At 38.8% G+C, this 24,931-nt stretch overlaps 1 protein-coding gene across 1 annotated transcript in view; it reads left to right on the plus strand.

Annotated features, from left to right (window-relative positions):
- The window catches only part of TPH2 (tryptophan hydroxylase 2), a 51,021-nt gene that overhangs the window by 20,195 nt on the left and 5,895 nt on the right, over positions 1–24,931 (plus strand). The window contains exons 8-9 of the mRNA XM_042872649.1: positions 3,164–3,290; positions 22,376–22,471. Coding sequence (XP_042728583.1) covers positions 3,164–3,290; positions 22,376–22,471 — 223 coding nt within the window. The remainder of the gene's footprint in view (positions 1–3,163; positions 3,291–22,375; positions 22,472–24,931) is intronic.

Genomic DNA, 24,931 nt, shown 5'->3' on the forward strand with positions numbered 1-24,931 from the left:
TATGTTGTTTAGGCTATCTATAAAGGACCAGACTGGCAGGGAAATCTAGCAGACTCCAGTGACAATCTCAAATGCTGGTTCATGGTTCTTCCTGGAAGGTGTGGGCTTTTGTGGTGTTTTTCTGTTACTGTTTAGTTTTTTGTTTTTTCCCCGTGCTCTTTGGTTTCAAGCTTCCTTTTTTTTATAACTACTCAGTTAAAACAATAGTTTTAATGGAAAAATCTACAAACTGAAGGCAGAAGTATTTTCTGCCTCTGCATTTTCCTCCTCTTACCAGCAGAAAGACAAGTTTATAGGGCCAGGCTAGCCTTTGTCTGTTCTCTTTTTGTGTGAGGGTGGAAGTGACATTAAGAGCCTATACCCCAGTGCAGAACTAGGAAAAACACATCTTTGCTCACTTGTTTCTGGGAGCTGCAACTTCTGCACAGGAGAATAGAGATGTACATAGTCACTCAGGTACCACAAGCATTGCAGAATCCTTCCTGGAGCCAAGAACTTGAAGCCAGTCCCGCTTATTTTTTCTTTGTTCTCCTTATTTGAACTACTGGTATGAAGTTACCTTAAATAGATCTGGTGAAGTGTTCGGCAGTCTGTGTTGATTTCTTCAGTGTGGATGGGAAGTGGAACTACAAGCTCTGGACTTCCAGGGAGTGCGTTTGTGGCCCCTTTCTGCACTGAAGGTAATGGCTAGAGAAATCAGACTCCTCCAGTGAATTGTTTGGCACTGGTAATTCTCTCAGTGTATCCATCATACAGCAAACTCCATTTTTCTGCAGTTCTTTGTGTTATTAGTGAGCTAAACCTTGCAGGAGATGACAAGAAATTGCTGTGACTGAAACTAAATTAGTAAAAAAGGGTCATTACCCTTTGATTATCTGCCCAAGTGATGCAAACCATCTCCTGAACAAAGAGATACCATGCAGAGCAAGCCAATTTTTCAAGTCTGAACTCTAATGAGGAAAGGAATACTATCTAAGCTACAGGTCTTGTGGTAGGAAACTTTGATCATCTTTCACGTCTCAGAGCACCACCAAGCGAAAGGGTATGGAGGCAAGGAAAGAAAAGCCTTCTTGTCAGCTGTTTTGAAGAAAAACAGAGAAAGCAGGAATCCCTTGTGTTCTAGAAGGGCATGCTGTGATATAGAAAAAAGGGAGAAAAGATCTTACTTTAAGAAACACAAACTTTGCCAGAGAATGAGAGAGGAAAACAAAAAAGCAAACAATTTTCTTTAGCTAAGTAACTAAGTCTGATACTGTTCCTGGCCAGCTGTACGTATCGTACATGTTCCTTAGCTATTGAATAGAGAGATAAGAACACCAGTAAAGGTAAGCATACAATCATAGAAGATCCTGATTTGGAGGGCACTGATAAGGATCATCGAAAGCAACTCCTGGCTGCACACAGGATCACGCAAAAATCAAATCCTTATGTCAGCAGTGTTGTCCAAATGCTTCTTGCACTTTGTTGCCTTGATGCTGTGACCACTGCCCTGGGCTGCCTGTTCCATGGCCTGACTACCCTCTAGTGAAGACCATTCTCCTAATCCCCAGCCTCACCCTCCCCTGACAAAGCTCCATGCTGTTCCCTCTGTTCCTGGTGCTGTTACCAGAGAGCAGAGCTCAGCGCTGCCCTTCTGCTCCCCTCAAGAGGAGCTGTAGGCCACCACGGGTCCTCCCTTCAGCCTCCTCTTTTTCAGGCAGTACACTCAGTCGGTATTACTGCAACTGAATCTCTAGTCAGTGTCTATGGAACGTGTGCTCATGTGTCATGAGCGTTTGCTTATGTCCCCCGCATCTTTTGGAAATACTTATGCCTGGGAAAGAAGAGAAATGAGATTTGATAATTATTCTGGATGATGGAATGAATTACTTAAATGTGAACTCAGTTCCAACTTGTCGTGCGCAGCTTCAGAGCTGTATGCATCTCACCAGAAAGTGCGAATGTAACACGAGCAAATGTTGGTAAGCAATGAGTGCGACCATCTGAGCGGAGAAGATGGCCTACAATACCCAAACTGCATTTCTGATAGGCTGTTGCTGAGGCAAACTAGGAATGCCAGAAGTGCTATGGTAATGCTCGTTTGCACACATTCAGAAGGTAGTGTCTATCTAGGCACAGTTGGCACAGAATTTATGGTAAGAAATAGCGAATAAGAATCGGAAACTCTAAATTATATATAGCGTTGTTTTTATGATTTATCTGAAGTGTCAGGTTCTGTGTCTTTTAGAACAAAAATAGTTTATAAAAGACGAATAGGATGATCTTGGATAGAAAGCAAATATCTTGATGTTTTCTCCCTGCCTTTAAAACATTTGTTTACAGCTTAAAAGAAAAAAACAAGAGAAATGTCTTTGAAGAGACAAAAGCAAAGGAAATGTCAGATCTGATTTTTTAAAGTGAACTTTACTACCAAGTCCATTATTTTCTGTGAACAAATGCACCAAAACTTTCAGAATTGTTTGAGAGCTTTTGTAGATGATACATGTGCACTTTTGTGTGTTTGGTTAGCAGTTTTTTGTAGACTTATATTTGCACTTTGTTGTGACTAATAATGCACTTACAGGTGTAGACAGTAGTTCTTTTTGAAACAAGACAGGTTATCTGTTTTTTTCTGAAACCTTCCTGGTGAGAACTGGACTTCATAATAAAAGTAACCGCTGATTACAATAGGAAGTCAGGGCAAATGTGAAGTTAGACACACCAGTTAGCTTTGTAATTATCGTGCTAAATTTCTACAGGTAAGCTGCAAAACATTTGGTTGTGGAGCTGTACCGGGATGTGGAAAGGGGAATGGAGAAGAGGAAGAGTTTGTGTTGGGTTTTGAACTTGATTCGTGTGGATAGAATTGCTGTAAACTGTATTGTAAGACAAGCAATTTGCTCTTCATGGAACTAAGCCTGAAAGACAGCAGTGATTGTACCTTCCAGTTAGTCTGTAAACAATGGGGAAATCATGGAAAAAGTGGTGCTAATCCATTTAATAGAAATAAACTCATGTCTTTATGTAGAACTGTGCACAGGGAAGAACCGTAATGTAAAAAATATGTTTTGTGATAAGACATTTTGAGTAGAGGTCAGACCAAAATGGTGTATGTTAAATTGATTATGGAATTGCTATAGCATTTATTCCTGTAACGGCTCTCTTCTCATTCCCATTCCTCTAGGGATACATGCCATGAACTTCTGGGACATGTGCCTCTACTTGCTGATCCTAAGTTTGCCCAGTTTTCACAAGAGATAGGACTCGCTTCTTTGGGAGCATCTGATGAAGATGTTCAGAAATTAGCCACCGTGAGTTAAATTGTTCTGTAGCATGCTCTCTCTTACCTGTCATCCTTTTTGATTAATGAAGTGACATGCATTGTTTTTACCAGAGCTGGTTCAAATTATGAGTGACTGTGCTGTGACAATCACAGAGCTTTAGGTCTTTTTCCATTGTTTTTATTAGGAGCAAAGCTAAACACGCTAATGCTTGGGTAATCAGTTTTATTATTTATCTGGAGTAACAATCCAGTTTCAAGGGTTCACTGAAATGGATTTTGTTTGCTTTAAGGTACTGAAAACAAGTAAGTAAGGTAATTTTGGGGAAAAAAAAAAAAATAGAAGAAAATATTTTGGTGCACGCTCTCAGCTCTGCTTTGTTAGTTCCTCCACAGGTGGCCACTTTGGCTCTTAGCATTGCTGTTCCTGCATTCACTTATCAGTCTTGCAGATGCTCACTGCATTGTAGTGTGTGATGGATTTTAAAATGATTTTACATCCTTACTACTGTTTCTGTTGAAGAGTATGTAGTTACTAAGCCAAGATTAAGCAGCAGTAGATCTAGACTGTGGTCAACTGCCTCAGCCAGTGGCTGTGAGCTGAATTTTGTATTGCATCAATTTAACTGGACACTATTACAAGCAGATTCAATAAAAGCTCTATTAAACTATCATAGTTTTGATACACTGTCTTAGCAGTGTCTTAGAGTCTGCTGAAAAAGGAGTTTGTACCTCTTTTTTTTTTCTTTTTTTCTTTTTTTCTCCTGTAGCCTTCCAGAAGAGGCCAGCAAATTTATATAATCAGACAGCTCCACTCTCTGCTTAGACAGGCTTGATGTTTTGCTCCTGGCCTTTTCCTCTCACACATTTCAGAATATGTTCTTTGCTTTTATAATGGCTACCTGCTGAGAAGAAACTGTTGTTTGTAGGGAGGACTCAAGAAAGCTGTGTGTTTGCAAATTTGCTAGGAATGGACTTGGTAGGAAGCAGAGCTACCTTGTCATGACCTGCATCCTCAAGAAGAACTAGCTAACTGGCTATTTCAATGGGTATTCTGAGGAAAATAGTATGTCCAAGTCTTTCACCCCATAATAACCTTAGATGACATGGACGTGGACCTGTTGCAGCGTACAAGGTTGAGACTAATCTGTTTGGGAGAGATATTAATATAAAATGACCTCTGAATATTATATAAATGCTTTTACTCTTCCCCCTCACAGAAATTCAGTTATGACTGACTATGTCATCTGAACAATGAACTGCTCCCGAATCACAAAGCCAAAAATAAAAGAAGACAGTTGAATCACTTTTCCTTATCATACTGAGAATTTGATATCTGAGTCAAAGTTGATTTCTCCTCCCATGCTGGAAATAGCTCTTTCAGGTGGAAGAGACATTTAGAAAAGAGCCTTATGGTAACCCAGGTGTTGTTATTTTTCTGTGGATGCACAGTGAAGAGCTATTCTCCCCTGAGGCAGGTGCTTGACAAATACAGAGATGTAACTTGCCCTAAAATTTGCAATGTAAACAAAGTCAGTTTGAGAGCAAGTAGAAAGAACATCTCTCAGTGGAGAGGGTGAGGAGGCCAAGAAATGCATTCAGTTGGGCACCAAATGTCACTTGATGTGCTATTAACTGACTTTTGCAATATTCTGTTCCATTTCCAACCTAGATTTAAAAAAAAAAAAAAACAAAAAAAAAAAAAACAACACAGAATCAACAAAAACCAGATGCAGCAAGCTGAAAAATGCCAGCCAAGAGTCTTAATGCAGAAAAGCAATGCAGGTTCCAGCTAGGCAACTTCAAAGTAAATACAGAAACAAATGAATGGAGAGAGAACATGCATATTAATGAGCTTGAAGCAATATGCCCAAAGCTAGCTTGCCATTATCATGACCTGTTTCAAAAGATAGTGACATTAACAGCTGAGCCCTTACAGGGAGGACAATGGCTCTGGAAGAGAAGAAAATGCCTCTTAGGAATTCAGACTAGAAAGGGAAGAATTATTACAGGTGATTTCCTAATCTTCCGCTCCATTCTGCTCTCAAAAGCCACTGTGTATCTGCCTTGATAGATCTGCTCTTTGTGTATGATCAGTCTTGAGCTACAAAGGAAATGTGTGGGTGGCTTTGTCTCTGTAGATCTGACATGGTTCATGGAGAGCAAGCAGGAGTCTTGTCCCTGGGCAGACCAGGATAATTTGGTACATGGCAATCAGTCACCTCTGTGCAGTGCCTCTGAGGGCAGGGATTAAATGGGGGAGCATTGCAGAGGTGCTGGTCAGCCGGAGGGAGGACACCTGTAGGGGAAGAGGGCTGAAAATAGAGGGATTGGAGAGTACCCCATCCCCTTGCTGAAGTCTGTTGGTCAGATTGGAGCAAGAGGGGTGGAATGGCTGCTGCTCCTTTTCAAACTTAAGCTCTCTTGCCTTGAAAAATGGAGTAGTGAAAGATCCTAAAGACTGCATTTGCAGTAGTTTTTAAGAGATGCTGTTCCACTTACAGTGTTTTAGGGGAGTAAAAAAAGAAAAACAAGTGATTGAGAGACAGATTACTGAAACAAGGCAAAATATTTCCACAATTCGCTTTTTTTCACTTGTCCTGTGGTACAATGCAGTTACTAGCTGAGGAAATGCAGTATTGACTTTGTATGTCTGGGTGCTAATTACAATCATCATAACTAATGTCTTGTGCTACTCTGTGTGACGTTCTAAAAAATGGTTTTGAGTTGATTTTTCAAGTGTGCCTGGTCTTTCTGTTTATTTTAGTACTGTATGAAAACAGTCTGTCTTTTCTACTTAGCTCTCAAAGTGTAAGCTGAAGGGTGGAATTGACATGGGGTGTTCCAGTTAATTTATATAATATATAATTTATAACACATTTAATAGCACATAACATAAGGTTTTGTCAGGAAAATTGTACAAAAGATATACCTCAGTTTATATTCTGATATAACCTTGTAATTTGTGGACTTGGGAGCTGGAGAGCAGCTGTCTTTGTGAAGCTGCAAGTTGATAAGCAGGATTCTTTCTTTTTTACTGATGGCAGGAATGACTCCCACTCCTGTTGGGTTCTTCCAGCACAGCTCAAGCTGCCTTCTGCAAGGGAGCTAGGGGAGGATGTGTATGTACAATTCAATCACCACCAGTCAGTTTGCTCCACTCAGAAAAGAATCAGCACAGTGTCTGTGGTTTGTATGCACTTTATCACCAAATCTTTCCATCCAAGAATTTGACAATTAGGGATTAATTAGTCCCAGCAAGTTTTTTTTCCAAAAATTTCTTGCTGGAAGATGCACTTAAACCTTCAGTTCTGCAGAACTGAAAAAAGATTGGCACCTTTTCATTTTTCTTGACAACGTTTTTCCTGGTATTTTAATAGCATGAGGCTATTGTTTTGTCTGCCTTTATGCAAAAAAAAAGCCACCAACCCCACAATAGTGAATTGAATCATAATCTGACAGAACTGTGAGAAATTGTGTGATGAGGTCTTGAAAATGTGTTTCAGGCTTATTATAAATCTAAATGTTTTATGTTGCCTGGATAATGACTCAGGCCAATTGTATATTTCTACAGATGAATTTCATTTGTCTGTGTATGTATCACATACTAAATATTTTACATACATATACTAGGATTAAAAAAAAATAAATTGCTCAGGACTGCCTATCTGGGAGAAATTGATGGTAATCCGTGTGAACTCATTTGCCTGTTTTCCTCAAAGGTCTATGCTGCCCAGTTCTCTTGTCTTCATTCTAGTTCTTTTCCCATACTGAACGACTGGCATATGATTCAGGACAATTACGCATTGTTTACTGAGGTCATAAACAGAATGGAAGAAACGAGCATTGCAGACAAAGGGTGGGTTGCATGTGGTAACTTTGAGTAGATATCTTGAAGGAGAGGACAAATTGTTGTGATCTCATCTTCAAAACAACAGATAACATTTCCCAAAGGTACTATCACTAGTGCTAGGCCATAAGTACAGCTTGTGAGTTGGGTAACTGTCTTCCTCCATAAGGAAACAAATGGAGCAGAGAAGAAAACTACAGAAGTGCAAGAGATTTTGAACATTCTTAATATACATCTGAAAAATTAAGGTTTCTTGAATATTCCTCATTTATATAGCAAAATGACAGGCAACCATCTACCACTGCTCAAAGTCTGCAGTCAGCTCCCCTGCTGAAGCCATTCTGCCACATAAAAATAATTTTGTACTGGCCACCTAAAACCTACTATCATAGCTGAAGAGCTATGGCATTCACTGAACATTTTGAAGTTCAACGTTCAAACATTTTTCTTTATCCCAAATAGTATGCTGTATTGTGTGACAAATGCCAGGAGTGAGCAGAGCATGTAACCTAAGTCCAGAGGTGACATAATAGAGTTTCTTGTAAAAGAGATGCTTCTGTCTGTGCCTGTTGTTTATTAATAGAAGAGCTGCAGCATGAATTACTGAGAGTGAATATGATGTGAAAACTGCTTGAGTAAATTTTAACAGACTTAAGAGAGTCATGAAATGACTCTTGACTGGGGTGCATGTCACTTAGAGAAGATGAACCTGTTCCCAGTGTAAAAGGTAGGACATAAAGTATATATGAAGGAGCCAGACGTTGTCCTGTCAGACAGCATGAGACTGGAAATACTGATATCCTTATTGTTCATCATTTGGGAAGTAAAAGCATGTGGGTAGGGCTGTGTCTGCTCCTGATTTTCACCAGGCAAAGATTCCTATGTGTGTATGTCAGAAATTGCCTGAAAGCAAAATCTGAAGTGATACAAGAACCAGAGAACAAGGGTGATGGAATGTTGTTGTCTTCTCAGCTGTTGCAAAGTCATACAAATCTGTTTGAATCAGGAGAATTGGATTGCCCTTCTTTGATAGGTGAGGTATTGCCTAGCACACAGACTGCAGCTCTAAAGCATACTCTAATATCTGGTTTTTCTCTGTATAATATTCTGAAGGTATTAATAACAGATAATGGTCCCCAGATTTTAAGGACCTGTTCCAACAATTCTTGATAAAATAATTGAAGTGCTGATATCAAGTCTGTCTTCCAGCATGTTAACCATATAGGTGAGCACAAAGGTGAGCGAAAAAGACAGTACAGTACATATATCACCGAACCATATTAAGGGAGAGAAAAAACTGTAGATTCCAAGGATCAATATTTAATATTTTAGAGTACTGCACTGTTCCCTTGCAGTGCATTTTCATTGTCATCACACAGGAGATTCATGGCACGAGAACAAAATCTCAGCAGCAATGCCTAACTAGCTTTGTATCTCAAAAACAAAAGACTGTACTACATAAAAATAAGCCAGCGCTTCAGAGAAGTTACTACAGGGAGAACGTGAAGAGTTCTGTTGATGAAATGGGAGCAGACACTCGACATCTTCTGTGGGAATTGTGTTTGTGGAAGTCTTTGTTCTGGGTTTGGACAGTCTGTTGCCAGGTTTGGATCTGTAGGAGCTGCTGTACTGGTTAGCCCATGTGGCTGGTACATTGACCCCAAGGGGAACCCTGCACATCTGCTCTGGAAGAGGGTAAGAACAGGATGAGCGTGCCTGATTTTTTTCAAAAGTATCCTGGTTTCTGACCACTCAAACTCAAGACTCTTAAGGCAGATGTGGGTGTAATGTATTTAATTATCTGGAGCAGATATCTGTTCATTGACAGCCTTCTGTCCTTTAAGACGTGTAAATTTTTAATACCTATCGTATCTTCTGCAGAGGGCTCTGTATCTCAGCTCTTCACTGTCCGATGAACTGTCTCATTTGGTTCTTTCTATTCTGATTCCTAGTTTTTGTTGTTGTTGTTCACATGTCGTTCTTTATTTGAAAAGAGAATAATCAGTCATAGCTAAACTCTTTCTCTGTGCCCCCGTGACTTCACAGGGTTGCATCATTCTTTGTCTCCTTTTTTTAGATTGAAAAGCACTAGTTTATATAGTTACTCATCATTAGGAAGATGCTCTGTAACTTTGTGCATGCGTTTCTTCCCTGAACCTTTTTCACTTTCCAGCTGGAACTGGAAAAGAAAATGAGAGAGGATGTCTTTACTGTCAGACTGGGGAACAGGGTAAATGAGCAGTTCTAACTCTAAAGTGACTTTTAGTTAAGAGTAGCACTGCAGAGTTGAGCTAGTTTTGAATGTGTTCCCTGCAGAAGTGGGAGTCTGTATATTTCGAAGACTTTCTGTATGTCAAGAAAAGTGGACCTGATGCTGTATAGCTGGCATGGTCTACTGCTTGAGGAGGGGACAAATGAGCTGTATCCAGGTGCAGGAGGGGAGCAGGATTCAATAGATCCATCTTCATCAACCAGCATCACTGTTTAAGTTTGTGAGTTCCTGCAGTTTCTGATCAGCAGAAGGTACAAAAAGGTGATTCTGCTGCTACATGTTCTGTGAGGGAGTGGGAGAAGTAATTTAGGTGGTGGTAAAATCATATTGCCAGCCAGAGCTGCGAAGGTGGGGAGCTGGACTCTCTTTTGTTTGTTTTTAATTTGTGAAGGGTGGTATAAAATACTGGCTTGCAAAACATTTAATACACAAAGTTCCTATTTTTATCTAGTTTCTAGGCAAAGTAGGTAATCACAGGATGAGTTACATCTGGAAATGAAACATTTCATGCTTCGTATGGGGCCATTGAAATTAAGAACAGTAAGGAGAGTTCATCTGCTGTTAGGAAGTGATACAGAATGCATTCTAGCAGCTGCTTGGGTTGGTGAGCTCTTTGTGTGAGAATCTCAGGTTGCCCTGCCAGACCAAATTTTTCACCCACAAGTAACTGGAAATGATGTTGTTTAATAATATGTTTGTGTACTTGGGCCCAACCCTGTAATAAGGAAGCCAGATGGAAGAGAGGACCACTTTGACTTAATTGGGAGCAGGGAAGCAATTAAAAATTGTTGTGGAAATAATATGACTCCTTGTAGACAGGATGCAGTTTATGAAGATCAAGCCCTAAGCACTTAAAAGCGCTGAAGAGAAAGCTGCTAATAAAATAACACACTACAGCAAGACACTGGATTTGTTTTTATTTCTTGTAAGATTATGCTTCCAAAGTGGTTAGATCATGATCTGCGAGGTTACTGAACTGCAAATGCAAATTTACATGCACAAAAGTAATATGTTTTGACATATAGGTTAACAAGAGAATGGTGCAAATTTCACACAGCAGTGGCTTGCTAATTACATTTGTTTATTTTCAGAAGCAACTTTATTTTCATTAAGAAAATGCAGATTCTGCAATGGTAATCTTTGCTAGTAGCTCAGCAGCTCACAGAGAATGTGTGCTCTGCTGCAACAGTAATGAAAGTGACTAAACAGCTCAGGAAGAATTTGTAGAATTCAGGAATGCACACAAATAGCAAACATTTACCATCTCAGTGTTACATCCACTTGAGATATGTTGAGGAATAGGTAGAAGCAATCTATGAATTTTGATAAGGTTTTTTGCATATTTTTCTCTTTTGACCTCGAGTTGAAAATATATCAACAAAAGGGTATAAAGTGTCTTTTATAGACCATATGTAACCGGGACAAATTGTTGTTTCCAATGTGCAAAGGTTGCACACAAGTGTTTTGGGTAATAACTACTAACAAAGCACATAACTTATAGGAATAAATATTTAAAGAAAATGGGCAAGAAACAACAAACATTAGAGGGAAGGTTCAGAGTATGTTGCTGCTCTTTTGGGTTCTCCCTGTGCTTTCACCTATATTTTGAAGGAAGGAGATAAACCTGGAATCTGTGTAGACGTCATTCATACTGAGATTGCTATGCTGATTTTTCTTTGCTTATAGCACATAAACATGGGAAACTCATTTGTAAAAATGTATTCCTGTAGTGTTCAAAGCTGTGAAAGTTTCGTGCTAGTAAGGCTTTATTTGTACACCACACTACTTCCTGTAATAGATCAAGTATTCCCAGAGGTGTATATAGCCATCAAAGCAAATTAACAAACTAAATTTTATAATGCTTCTTGCTTTTTCTATTGCATTTGTTTCCATACTTAAATCAGTAAGGTTCTGTAGCAAAGTGGTTGGCATGTCATCTGCTCTAGAGATCCTCCAGCTGGAGGGTCCTCCCACAGCAGCACATAGGTTTGTGTAGAAGTGAAGGAGCCCAGCACATGGCAACTCATTTTGCCACTTTGGGCTCAGGGAACGTCTGCTGCAAGTGCACAGGCGGGGGAGTTAGTGTTACCCTCAAGTTCCATGGAGCCCAAGCAGCTGGAGATGCCATGGAAAAACATCTAGGTGTCTGCACATGGGGAAGGCCCTGCTGAGTTGTACTGGGAACAGCGCTGTCAGAGCAGAATCACAGAATCACAGAACTGTAGGGGTTGGAAGGGACCTCCAGAGATCATCGAGTCCAACCCCCCTGCCAAAGCAGGTTCCCTACACCAGGTGATGTACCAGCAGCTACCTGTTTATCTGGCTGTGATGTGTAATGCTGTTGGGGTGAGGCAGCTGCAGGTTTTCTTAGCTCAAGCATTGTAGCTCCCTGCTGTACTGCAGAGTGCAACCATTGCTGCAGCCCTGCACACCCAGCCCTCCTCTTGTGGATTGGTGGGAACATCTGGAGAAAAAAGGTAACGAGCAGTGTCCTCAAATCATACACTCGTCTTCTGCTTGTCTGGGACATTTCAGTAAATGATTTTGCTTGCAGAAGGAAAATTATGCTTGTTATCTACTACGTATAACCCAAATGCCATCATCTTATGGAAAGTCTAAAAATTTTTGTTCATGGAGAGCTGAAAAGATCCCGCTTTAATATTCACAACTGTGCTAATCTGAATTGTTTTAAATACAGGCTGAAGGACTGAGCATACTACATGCATTCGGTCTAGTTCTCTCACCCAGCATTTTCCTGAGTATTTTCTTTGTATGCTCAGATAAAAGTATGAAAGTAAGATAAAATACGTCTGGTATCAATAAAGAGCTAAGTCTGCCTAGGGCTCAATTACTTAGTGCTACAGCTTTTGAAGTGGTTCTTACGTCTGTCGTCATCTTACTACCAAATGCCATCAGAGTGCTGCATAGAATATGGTTTCATAAATCTTTCATTGAGATATTTTTGGATGATCTGCCATAATGTTTCTGTAAGTATAGCGAAATTATATATTCATAGGGCCAGTCCTGACACCACAGAAAGCCAAGGGTGCATTTGCCATTACTTTCAAACACTTTGGGTCTGTGGGCTACCTTTGCTTCCATGTGTACATTCTCCTATTAAAGTCAGTATGTGTACGTTTGTGTGAACAAAGTCAGGATTTATTGGTGTTAAACTATGTTAGTATTTTACTTGGCAAAAACTGTTATTTAGGATTATTGTTTTCTGCAGGGAAAGATTCTGTTCCAGAGAGCCTTTGATTTTGCAGTCATGCGTGTCTGTGTCAAAATCAAATGCATGTAGTATTGCATGCCACAATTTCCCTTAGCTGCTTTTTAGGGCTAAGGGGCCAGGGGGCCTTGGGATGCAATTGTGTAAAGGGATTTTTTAATTATTATTATTTGTTGATGATTTTAGAAAATTAAAGGAAATACTCCAAATTTCAGAGCATTGTTGATGCAAAAAGAAAAAAAAAAAAAAAAAAAGAAAGAAAGCCTGCAGAGAAGGGCCTGGTGTCTGATAAATGGCACTATGACTACTATGTGGCTAACAGTATCATAGGCAAAATGAGCAGAGCAGTAATGTGGCAGTGCCTGTAGGCACAGTCTGAACGCCCCCTACTCCAATATATCTTCTTCAGTTCTTAGGTTCAGCCTTGTCTTCAAATTTTGCTTTTCTGTTGACAAAGATCATTTTTTGACAAGATAATTCTGCTTCAGTTTACATCCATAAGCTTTGTATTTTTTGTGCATTGTAGAGAACTTTCTGCAGATTATGGCATTTATAGAATATGGTATCTGCTAACAGTGCTAGATAAAACAGTTTGATCACAGAGCTTTTAAAAGAAATGCTGAAAAGAGTGGGTGCTCCAAGATTATCTTCTTTTTTTTCCCTCCCATAAAACATACTGCTCTTTATCTAAAAGCTTTTCTTCCTTCTCTTGAGGAAGTAGGCCATAATTGGTTCAAATATATAAATTCTATCCATTTTCATATAGAAAACTTACAGTTTAACAGCACACTTTCAATTTCTAGTATGTAAAAAGCTTTATAGAATGACTTTTTCCACTCTCAAGAAACATATTAACTTATGAGCAGATCCATGTAATATATCTGCAGTGAATTTAGAACCTACATGAGAGCAGAAATCTTGCCAATCAGTGAGAGCCTGGCCATTCTGATCATTTCTAGAGTGAGTTTTGCATCTGTTAAGTCACTTCTAGACCAGAGCCACTGTAAATTGCTTGGACTTTTGTCTGTACAGGGAAAAGCTGCAATCTGTGCTCACAAATGCTTGCTTAATATACCATTTTTCCACTTTACTGAATACATATTCATGTAATTTGGTATGTGTTTACAGACTTCTGGCAGGTAACCTGGTGTTGACTCACTTGACTAATCTGTAGTTATGACAAATTCTTTCTACATGCCCTCACTGCCAAAATATCAGTGAGAGACAAGGAGATGCTCAGCTGTACTTGACAAAGATTTTGTTTGAGGCTGTGAAAGCCATCTTCAGTTTGGATATATTTTTAGTGTCAAAATTAATAGATATTTAAAATTCCCTGAGTTATTTCTCTTCTTTGATCTGTCTGTCAGCTTGACATGAATAGAACTTGCACCACTTTTGTGCTGATGCCTACTATCTTTTTTTTTTCTTTTTTTTTTTTTTTTTCCTTATTGCAAGGCAGGTTAAGCAAATGCATTAAGAGCCAAAAAAGCTTTTGGGAGTCCCCTTGCATTTATGTGATGAAAAGAACATTGAGTTTAAATGCAGTGTTGCTGTTAGAAACTGTGATGTTTGAAAACAAGCCTTAGCTATCTGGTTATTAAATTGGTTTTCAGAAATAGATGCAAGAATTTAAATATTTATTTTAGGCATAGAAAATTAGTGTGGGCGCTGTTATTTTTGGAATGAAGACTTTTTTTTTTTCTTTCTCCTTAAAAACAAACATTTGAAGGGATACGACTGCCAAGAAATAGTGCAATTTTTTCTTGAAATGAAAATATGGTAAAAGCATTGCCAATTGTCACTGCCTCTTCAGTGCCTTTCTTCACTTACAGTTTCAGAGCTTGCACAAGTTCTGAGATCCTTCTGGAGCTGTGATTTCTCTTCTTTGACAAAAACTTCAGGACTTTAGCTGCTGACCTCATACCCCTCCTCAATTAAAATGTCTGAGGAGGCTTTCTTTAAGCAGCATCACAACTCTAGGCCTTTTCTGCTGAGTCTCTTTCTCAGTAGGCTTCTTAGGTAGTGTAATATTTTACTGTTGGAGAGAGTGGAACAGTGCTGGATCGGTGCTAATGTTCACAAGGTAGTTGTAAGAAACAGGTCTTAGGGGCTGGGCTAGGCTTCTATGGAGGTATTTGCTCTGACTGTCAGATGAGGAAGTGTGTCTGAAGGTTCTGAAGGTGTTCTTGTCTCTCCTCTGGATGTTTTTCTAAACAGTGCAGCTCAGAATTGTGGCAACAGTCCTAGGGTTGGTAACTCTTCATAAAATGATGATGTTAGTAGACGAAGGATGACTCAGTGACCTCTTGTAGTGTATTTGTTCCAAATAGTGCTCTTACTTGGGTCATGCCAACTTGTCACTTTTTGAGTTCCTGGCTCTTTTGCTAAAGCAGTGGTACAGTACAAGGCGCAGTGTAAGCCACAATGCTGAGGGAGCACTTCCCTTCTGCCGGCCCGTGCTGTATTGCACATGCAAGTAATATTCTTACTTTAGTAGGTTTTGTTAATGCAAAGTCTTCATTTGAAAGAGTAGATCTGGAGAACAGGAGCGTCAAAGTGTAACGACAGGCTCTGTTTGCAGACTGTGAATCCTGAGAGATCATGGAGGATTAGGTTGGGTCACATGAAACAGCACAGTTTGAAGACTCTGGGTGGACAGCTGTGACATATTTTTACTTAGCTTGTTTTTCCCCTCTTTTCTTTGTAATTTGACATTCAGAGGACCTTATCTCTTGGAGTCCCAGCAAACAAGTCAAATGACCTGTCCGTGCCTCTTGAGCTAACTGTGTGAAAGGGCTGGAAAGCTGAAATTTGGAGCAACAGCTTGAAAAGAAATGAGAAAATACACACTTCAGCTAGTGTAGGGAGCACTGAACATGAATTCATGTTACACATTGTAAAATAAATTGGAAAGGAAATGGTTCATTATTGCACATCATTCGTTCTTAATAACTCCATATGAGATTAACAAACCTTAAAACTCCAGGTTTTAGAAGTTCTTCAAGGTAAGAGTTAAATGAAAGGAAATGGGAAATAGGAAGGGTAAAGCATTAGGGCTTCAGTGCTTTATGTTTAACCAATGATCTCGGCAACAGTTCATAGTTTCAGTGGTTTCATCTCCTTAGCTGCATATTGAGCCCCAGCACTATTGGTTAATACATTGAAATAAATTAGGAATTCTTCTGACAGTATTAAGCAAGTTGAAGTAAGTGTGCTTTTGTGAGAATGACTTTTCTCCCATCTCTGTGACCACTACAAGGTTTTCAACTGAGATACTGTAAGAGAAGTGGACAAAAATCGAAGTGCAGAGCAAGCCTAAGTGCAGATTATTTAGGAGCAATTCACACGTGGAATGAGAGAGCCACTGGCTCCAACTCTGTGGGAGCTAACTTCTGGAGTAGCAGAAGCAGAAAGATTCCAGAAGTGTTTCACCCTCTGCCCACCTTTCAGAGCAGCCAAGAAGAACCCCTCCATGTGAGAATAGACAGCAGGACACATTCTCTCAAGAGACACAAGGGTGTTAGTAGGAGAGTCCTCCAGATCTTATTTTAGAAGATGGATTGCATTTGCAGTCATACATGTTTTCTTGTCTTAGATGAGCTCTCCAGTGTTGTACCTTACAGAGTTCCTTCCTTACTGATGCTGCTGTAGTGTTGTCTTAGTTGAGTGACAGTTTCTGTTTTTTAAGAAACTCGGGATGATCATTTTATTTTGGTTACCATTATGGGATTTTTCTCCAGAAATTTCTGTAAAAAGAAACGTGTTGTTTCAAAGTACTCTCAAAGGGTAAAGACCTTCATTGCTGCCTATAGCGCGTGCTTTCTCTGAATGTTTCAAGCCACTGTTAGAGGAATTTGCATGAAGTGATGCTGCATGCGATGGCTGTCAACAGAAATGCGAAGGCTGGTGTGCTTCTAATACAGAGTGCTCTAATGAGCAGCGCCACATCTACTCAAACTTCTGTTTAGAAAAAGATTATTCCAAACATTCACCCTTACTGAAAGGTCTGAATGCAAAGTAGTCAGATGAGGGGAAAAAGGAGAGTATTGTTAAAAATATATAAACTTGGAAATCTCCAAAGAAAGCCTCATTTTGGTGAGCCTAAGTACATTTCAAAGTGGCAGACTAAACAAAAAACTTCAAGAAGGCAACTCTGAAAAATTAAACTCTATTTTCTTATTTAGAAATGCTGTAGGCTATGAATAAGGTCATTCCCTTCGTTGGAGGTGGGCGAATCGTCTATAAAGAAAGACTTATCCACTGAATTTGTCTTCTTTTCTGCTTTTGATCTATTCACAAGCTCATCATGAGATTTATTTGTTGTTCAATAATCTCCCTGCTTTTTTTATGCAATAATGTTCTCACATGAATAGCTGTCAAATAGCTGATACTGCTTGCTGTTTGGATGCCAGCATTGGACTCTACTGGCTAGTTGCCTGGGTTACATATATCTGTTTCTTGTCCTGGGATATTCCTGATACTAATCAACAGACTGTGAGGTTTTGAATAATTCAGTCAAATGCGAAATGCTAGCTGTGTTTTTGGTGACTATTGATATATTTGAGATTGAAAAATAAGCAGCTATTCACAAATTTATTTGCACCAGCTCTGAATGAAGAAAGCAAGCACAAATGAGAGTCGTACTCTTTGAATTACCATTTATGTGTTATTTGAGCAATTTTTATGAGAAGGGTGTGGGGAAGAGTCAACAACTGTATTTCACTAATTCTCAAGATTAATTTTTAACAAGGATTTTTGAAAGTCTTTTAGTTGTATATAACTTTCTTCGTACAAGGTTATTACAACTATATGAGAGATTTAATTTCTAGATGTGTAGTTTTAAAGCTAAAATATGAAAGACATTCTGAAGAAGGAAGAATCCTTGCAAATTGTTGACCATGTTACATACATTGAAATTCAGTGTAGTCCATTTAAATATCCTTTGAATTCATAAGTCCGACTGAAAGAATGCGAAGATGTTTCCTCAAGGATATTTAGCACTGATCTTGCAAGTATTTACACACAGTAGTAATTGCACTGTCTCCTTTGCAACTGGTACATTGCTTCCGGTACTGTGTGTCAGCACGGGATGGTATCCTCATCCCATGAGGAGTTCTTGAAGTGGTGAGTACTCCTGTCCATGCGGAGTGGTTGCAGTCATGCTGTTACTCCGTCCCTTGTGACAGGGTGCAAGTTAACCAGCTCTTGGCAGTCAGCCTTCTCAAGACTCATTCTGAGAACATCTTTTTAGAGCTGTTTTAGGGAACAGACAAAATCTCATTATTCATCTTACTGAAAATTGCCCAGTGAACGCAAACATCTATCTCTCAGCTATACCATAAGAAGGCTATATGAAATTGAATGGCTTGAGTAGTGTTTTTCTGGAAGAAGCAGATCTTGAGGTACTGAGTCTTTGACATTAGCACCCAACACCCTGCACAAGCTCTTAGCACAGGTTCTAGGAGACAAATTGTCAAAAGCAAAATGATACGAGAAGTGATTTTGAAAGTCTTCAAAACCAGAAGACCTCTTTCCCAACTTTGAAAATTTTGAAATATAATTGAATAACTTTTTTTTTTTTTTTTAATTTTTAAATTAACTGTATGGCTGTCATTGAACTTTTTTTCTTTTTGGTAGTCCATTTTTTAATGCAGGCTGGTTTGTGAAGAATAGACACTGCGTTTACCCCGGAGAACAAGTCTGGAGTTTGCCAAGCCTTGATCTATTCTATATCTTTCCAATCAACTGTAGATGTCTGGAGAACAGTGTAGGTCTAAAGCCATACAGTGGTGATATTTTTCTGGTATATTGCTTTAGTTGACAGTGACCACTGATTCAGGGATTCTGAAGGAAGGTATCTACTGTATTAGTATATAATAGCACTTGAAAGCACTTTTTCTTCCAAGAAACTATTTACTCATTTTTGAGCCCGTGTAGATAAAGTTTCATGAACATAACTATAGTTATCATTCATATATTTCAGTTAAATAAGAGAAACAAAATAATATTCCATGCTGCTTTGTGTTTCTGGCACAGTCTGGATCATTACGTTGATATCTCTTGGTTTAAGAGTTATTTTTGCTCCTTCATTCGGCACCTTGATTCTTCATCTTGTTTTGCTCATTTGACAAACAGAAAGGCATTTTAGTGAAAGCTTTTCTAGAACTCCAGAATTTATAAGACGTCTTATCTACTGCTTTGTGTCATCTTGAAGCTTGCTGCATGGGATGATGACTTTGTCAGGAAGCTGCTGTCTTCTTGCTTTAAAAGTTAAACTTCCTTCTTCCTTGATCCCTTTTTCCAATTTGATTCACTTTCCGTGGACACAAATAATGTTGCTTCTGTTGATCTCAGCATGAACTAGGTCATATCACTGCTTAGGAAGACCTATTTCTGTGCTAGCAGATAGCTGCTGTGAAGCAATGAGTGATGACGTACTCACTGCTGCTATTAATGTATACAGTAAGACTCATGAATGGAAGCAGAAAATTTTTGTTCTCCTATAAAAAAAAATAATCTTTTTCTAATGAAGGAGAGACTAGTACTTGAAAGAGACTACGGAGGAAAAAAGCTGACATTATCTGTTGTATTTAGCATAATTTGGAAGCATCTTAATGGCCGTCTAGTGTATTTCTAGTGAGTTGTGGGCACAGGGGTCTTTTGGGGACTTGAAGTTTTGGAGGCTTTGGGTGGAGAAGATAAGTAGAAGAAGGGGGTGTCTGAAGGCATCATGAGGACAATTGAGATGTCTTGGTACTGGCCCCAAGAGAACTCCAGGAGCCTACCTGTAAGATGTAGTAAAGCCATAATTCGCTCCAAAGATGAAGTGGAAGTAATGGGAAAAATAGGATGTTGCTGTTACTTGTAGTGGAGCCAAGTGTCTGGGGCTGCAGAGTGGGCATATATCTGTAATTTCAATATTTTGACTATGCCAGAGAGAGGCCAAAGATTTAAATCTGAACGTGAAAGCCTGCATGCCCCAATTTGTGCTTAACATTCACCAGCCTACACATAATGATGATTAAATTATCATCTATTTACCTTCAGGGAAAGCTTTTAAAATTTTATTAATCTAAACAGCCGTTTCTTCATTAAGTCACTTCAGCTGCAGAAGCAGTTATCTTCTATACGTTATATACGGGTATAATAGTAACCACAGTTACTGAAGTTTACCACACAAAGAGAGGCACGTGCTAAGTGTTTGTGCATCTGGTCTATAATAGGTACCTATATATAGTTAATATTTAATCTCCTTCTCAATATGCTTCTATGTTTTTAGGCTTGTGAGCAAGGTTTTCTAAAGCCTGCTGAGCCTTGCAATGCATAAAACCTTCTTTAGGGGTGTGTGTGAGTGGGAGGGTGAGGGAATTGTGTATTACTGAGCAATAAGCTGAAGATGGCAGCATTGGGTGAGCTATCTCATTTTCTTAGCTAAGTAGCGCTCTCTTAAAATACAGTAATTGTAGCTGTTGTGTATGGCAAACTTATTAAAAAAATAAGCTTTTCATTTAAAGGGCTTTTTAAAATACTACAGCTTAATACCACAAGTTAGTGCAAGGTAGGTGTTTTATCATCAGTCCTCCCAGGTGAGGACAAAGTTATAGCCACTCTGACAGATCTGTAATAGACAAACACCAGACTCCCCCTTTTTAGCTGTTGTTTGCTTTCAGACTGAAAATGACTGTGATCACTGTGCTTTATGAGCAGCCCAGTCCTGCTGTATATCTGTCACGATGTTTGTGTTCACCACACTGGTTCTTTTAAGAGAGCTGAGGGGGCTAATTCAAACATGCTCGTGGGGTTTAAGTATGAAGCTGAACAGTTCGTTGCTGACAGTGACAGCATGTACAGAACCAGGTCTGCAGCCCCCCGAAGGTTTTTTTGGCAAAAACTCAGTTAATATTCTTCAAGGTGGCAGTTTCACTCAGTGATGCCTATGTTGTTTTGTGTATCTGGTTGTTTGTTCCTCAGATGTCTTTTTTGAAAACCATTTGTTTTGGCATCAGCTAATTGTACTTAGTGAACAATTAGATGCCAGCATGGCTTACGCAAGTCAATAGCAAAGTCAGAAGTGGAACTTTGGTTTCTTGTTTGACAGTGTTGTGCTTTTCAACTCCTCTTGTGAATATCTATGCTTTGACTGCTGTACTGGAACCTAACCTAAGGCATCTTAAGTCACTACAACCTTTCCTTCTTCATAGATGACTTTGCAGGTTTAGATCAGACACAGGGCTCATGTTTTTATTCTTTTTTATCATGTTTTTCTCCACAGTGCTATGCTGGCTCTACAGGAACTTTTATAAGAGGCAGAGAAATGAATCATATCACAATTTCTAAACATTTATTGAATTTAAAAGAGCTGCTAATTACTGCTCTTTTGCATTTAGGATGGAGAGAGTCTAGAGGAGAGGAGTTTGTAAGAAAAGTAGGAAGTGGCAAAAAAACCAAAAATCATCTGCTTAGGATTTGTCTTTAAGATATGCAGAAAATGTTAAGATTTAGTATCAAATGCTGAGTTGAAGCCTATCCTAAAAAGAAATATAAGCTTCGCCTGTTACATAGTTAATTGAAACTGCAGAGTAAATTCATATTTCATGCAAAACTGTGTAAAGCTCTTGGTTTCAGTGGAGCTGTATTCCTATGCACAGATACTGAAATTGTCAGATAATGTAATAAATGTTTTCACATGTGCACACAAATGGTATGTATGTGTATATATCTGCATGCAGAATTTTTGTAGAAGTTGATTTACAGTTTCCTAAAACCCTTATATGTAGGAATAATTACTAACAATCTCATCTGTTTGATCTGGCATCAAAAACAATCTTGCTGCATTATAATAACGCCAATCGAAAGCTCAGTACCATAGGAGCAGATGTGATTGTTGTCTTCTGGTTTTATTGGATACTGAACTATCTGTACTTCTTACAGTCTGCCTAACGTTTCACTTTGAATACAGCAACTTAGATGCATTACTGTTAATGTTGACTTAACTGATGTCTTTCACAGTTCTCACCAGCTCAGATATGTCAGCTGCCTACTGGTGACACAGGTTGAAAGTACACCTAGAGAACAATTGTAATGGATGAGCCAACTAAATTTGCTGTACTGTACTTATTATATATTTGCTGTACTTACTTATTACTGACTGTAATTTTCTTTCTGTCATTTAAGATGCCAAGTGGCATATTAGTTCTTCATTTATAATGAAGTAAAATTTAGTGAGAAGTATGACATAGTCTCAAGAAGTTCATTCTAACACAGGACAGCACTTAGATACATGCCAATCTTGAGTGCTCTGAACTAGATTTTGGAGATCTTCAGAGGTTCTTAGACAGGCAGACCAAATACCTTGGAGGATTTTCTTTTAAAGCGGTTCTCTTATTTCAGAAAGTGTCAGAAGTCTCTGCACAATTGTCTCTGCCTTTCATAGCTAAATCATCATAGGATCATGGAATCATAGAATGGCTTGGGTTGGAAGGGACCTCAAAGATCATGAGCTCCAACCCCCTTGCTGCAAGCAGGCCCACCAACCTCCATAGTTAATAGTAGACCAGGCTGCCCAGGGCCCCATCCAACCTGGCTGCTCTTACCTGTCTGTTCCTAAATGACATTTAAATTACTGTATCTGATTTTACATTAAAGACATGAAATTCTGAAAAAGTGGGGCAATTAAGTGAATATGGCGCCAATTGTCATGGCTGAAATGCTTTTTTTTTTTTTTAATCCACACTGTATATATCTGTATATCTGTATATTTTGCAGTGCTATTTTTTTACGATTGAATTTGGTCTTTGCAAGCAAGAAGGACAGCTGCGTGCTTATGGGGCAGGACTTCTGTCTTCTATTGGAGAACTAAAGGTATGTTGATTGATATGCTCTTAAAGCAGAATCAAGTTTCTTTTAATGATAATACAATTATAATTGGATGCAAATATTTTGATTTGAAAATAACAGTTAAACTTATCAAGATGAAAAGCTTCCTTTTAAATGTGATACTGAGCTGAAAAATTCATTTGACATATCAGCTGGCACCTGAAGCATGAAATGGATTCGTAAGGACTGAAGTACCAAAGTAACAGTAAGCTACAAAACTTATTTCTGTTTGAAATTTAAGAAATAACTAGCCTGTGAGACGCTTGAATTGTGGGTAAATGGAGGCTCAGTTAAGGGTATACTGGGTTCTGAAAACTTTACTTAGAAGAGAAGCATATGTTTTTTTGTAGGTGAAAAAACTGTTTTGAAATGAGACACAAGTCTGTTAAAAGTAATGCAAAATATTGCAGTGGATTTGTTATTGATATTAAAAGAACATTTATTAAGGTCTTGATTCAGTAGATTATTTGTTTTTAAAATTAAGGAATGCATGTAAGCTCATACTAGACTTGTAGTATATGCCTGTGTTGCAATACACAGAGACTTATAAAGACAAAAGTCTTTGACCTTTCATGGTGAGTAACTGCAGTAGATCAGTTATTACCTATTTTTAGGCATAGTGAACAAGCAAAAGGTATTTTGTCACAAGTTTAATATTTTGAGATGTAACACACCTCACTGTTAGTACAAACGAAGGGAAGAGGAGGGAATGCCATGTTTATTCTGGGACCCAGGTGAACTTTTGATGGCTTTTGTTTAAAAAATTGGTTTCAAAAAGCATATGAAGAATAGTGTTTACACACTGTTTTGCAATATATCTCCTGTTCATTTGCATTTGAGCATCTTTCCACCCATTTTCAGTAAAGTACCTGGCATTTTAATAGAAGTATCTCAGTCTCTTTTTACTGTTTTACCTGTAATTGAGAATATTAATGCTGGAGCTCAGTAGTTAGATTGCTATTCTTTTATTAATAAACCTGTATAAGGGGGTTAAAGAAAGACATAGAAAAAAGGTCAAAGAAAATTATTTTCTCCAGTACATATATATTTTTAATTTGATTTCATTATAGTTGTTCTCAGTTCAATGCCTACTTCAGCCACAGGAGCATTCAGTATCAGTATGGAACTGTTGTACACAGTGCAAAAGATGTTTAAACACAAAGATGAAAATATCCCACTTGTTTTTTTCCCTGCCCAACAACATTCAGTGTGATCTCCAAACTGCGCAGGTTTCTGCAGAGAATCAGGGTTTTTAGTTAAACTAACAGTTACAGCCTTTAAGTGATGACCCTGAAAATACCTGCCACATCATTTACAAAATCTGAAGGCATAAAAGCAGAGAAATAAATAGTCAAGAGCATAATAAATCTTGTACCATCAATGTCAAAAACAAACACATTATTCTTATGGAGTGTACATATTCTGTTACCACACAGAAATCTTAACTGTGATCCCAGTTCTCTGTTCCTCACTCAGCAATAATCTCAGAGTGTAAATGCAAAGAATAATCCTTTTGAAAAGCAACAGCAAAAATTAAATAAGGCGTACGTTAATGGAGTGTACTGATTGGCTTTAAAGGTTAGGCTACATATCATAATAATTTTGCCATATATCAAAAATACTATACAATTTTCTATTACATTACATTTATATTTCATAGATCTTAAGCCAGAAGGGACTATTAGATCATCTGGTTTGACCTCTTGTGTATCATAAGCTGTTAAGTTTCATCCATATCTTGAACGCACTGCACACAGTTAGACTGAAACATTCCAGTTATTGAGAGACTGAGTACTTGTGTGCTGCAGGCACAGAACACCACCGTACCACAGATGCCCACAGAGTCCATAAAGGGACTGATAAGGTGAAAAACGTCCAATTTTTGTGAAACTGTGCTCTAAAGCGGAAGTGAAAGTAAGAGGGGAAGGGAAAAAACAAGGCAAAATAAGTTTTCTGCTAATCTGACAAAGGGAGGAGCTCTTTCTAGAACAGAAACCTGGTGCTGAATATGCTTCTTGTCAACGAGATGTATCAGCCAGGCCCGTAGGAAAAAGAATTTCTGGGCACACACTCACAGCTCTGTTGCAGAGCCTCGCATCAAGCCATTACTGGTCTCTGACTTTTCACCAGAAAGCAACTTCCCATACCTCTGCCCTTATCTCCAAGCACCCACTGGGAGGAAAAATTTCTTCCTTGATCTGAAGATCGTAGAATGGTTTAGGTTGGAAGGGACATTATAGCCCACCCAGCTCCAACACTCTGCTATGGGCTGGTTGCCACCCAGCAGCTCAGGTTGTCCACGGCCCTATCTAACCTGGCCTTGAATGCCTCCAGGGATGGGGCACCACAGCTTCTCTGGGCAGCCTGTGCCAGTGCCTCATTGCCCTCTGAGTAATGATGGATCTGGAAAATAACGCTGATATAACAGTCTGTGGTTGAGATCCT

Source organism: Lagopus leucura, unplaced genomic scaffold (assembly GCF_019238085.1).
Source record: "Lagopus leucura isolate 7727_CA_CO unplaced genomic scaffold, USGS_WTPT01 Super-Scaffold_100008, whole genome shotgun sequence".
NCBI classification, from domain to species: domain Eukaryota; kingdom Metazoa; phylum Chordata; class Aves; order Galliformes; family Phasianidae; genus Lagopus; species Lagopus leucura.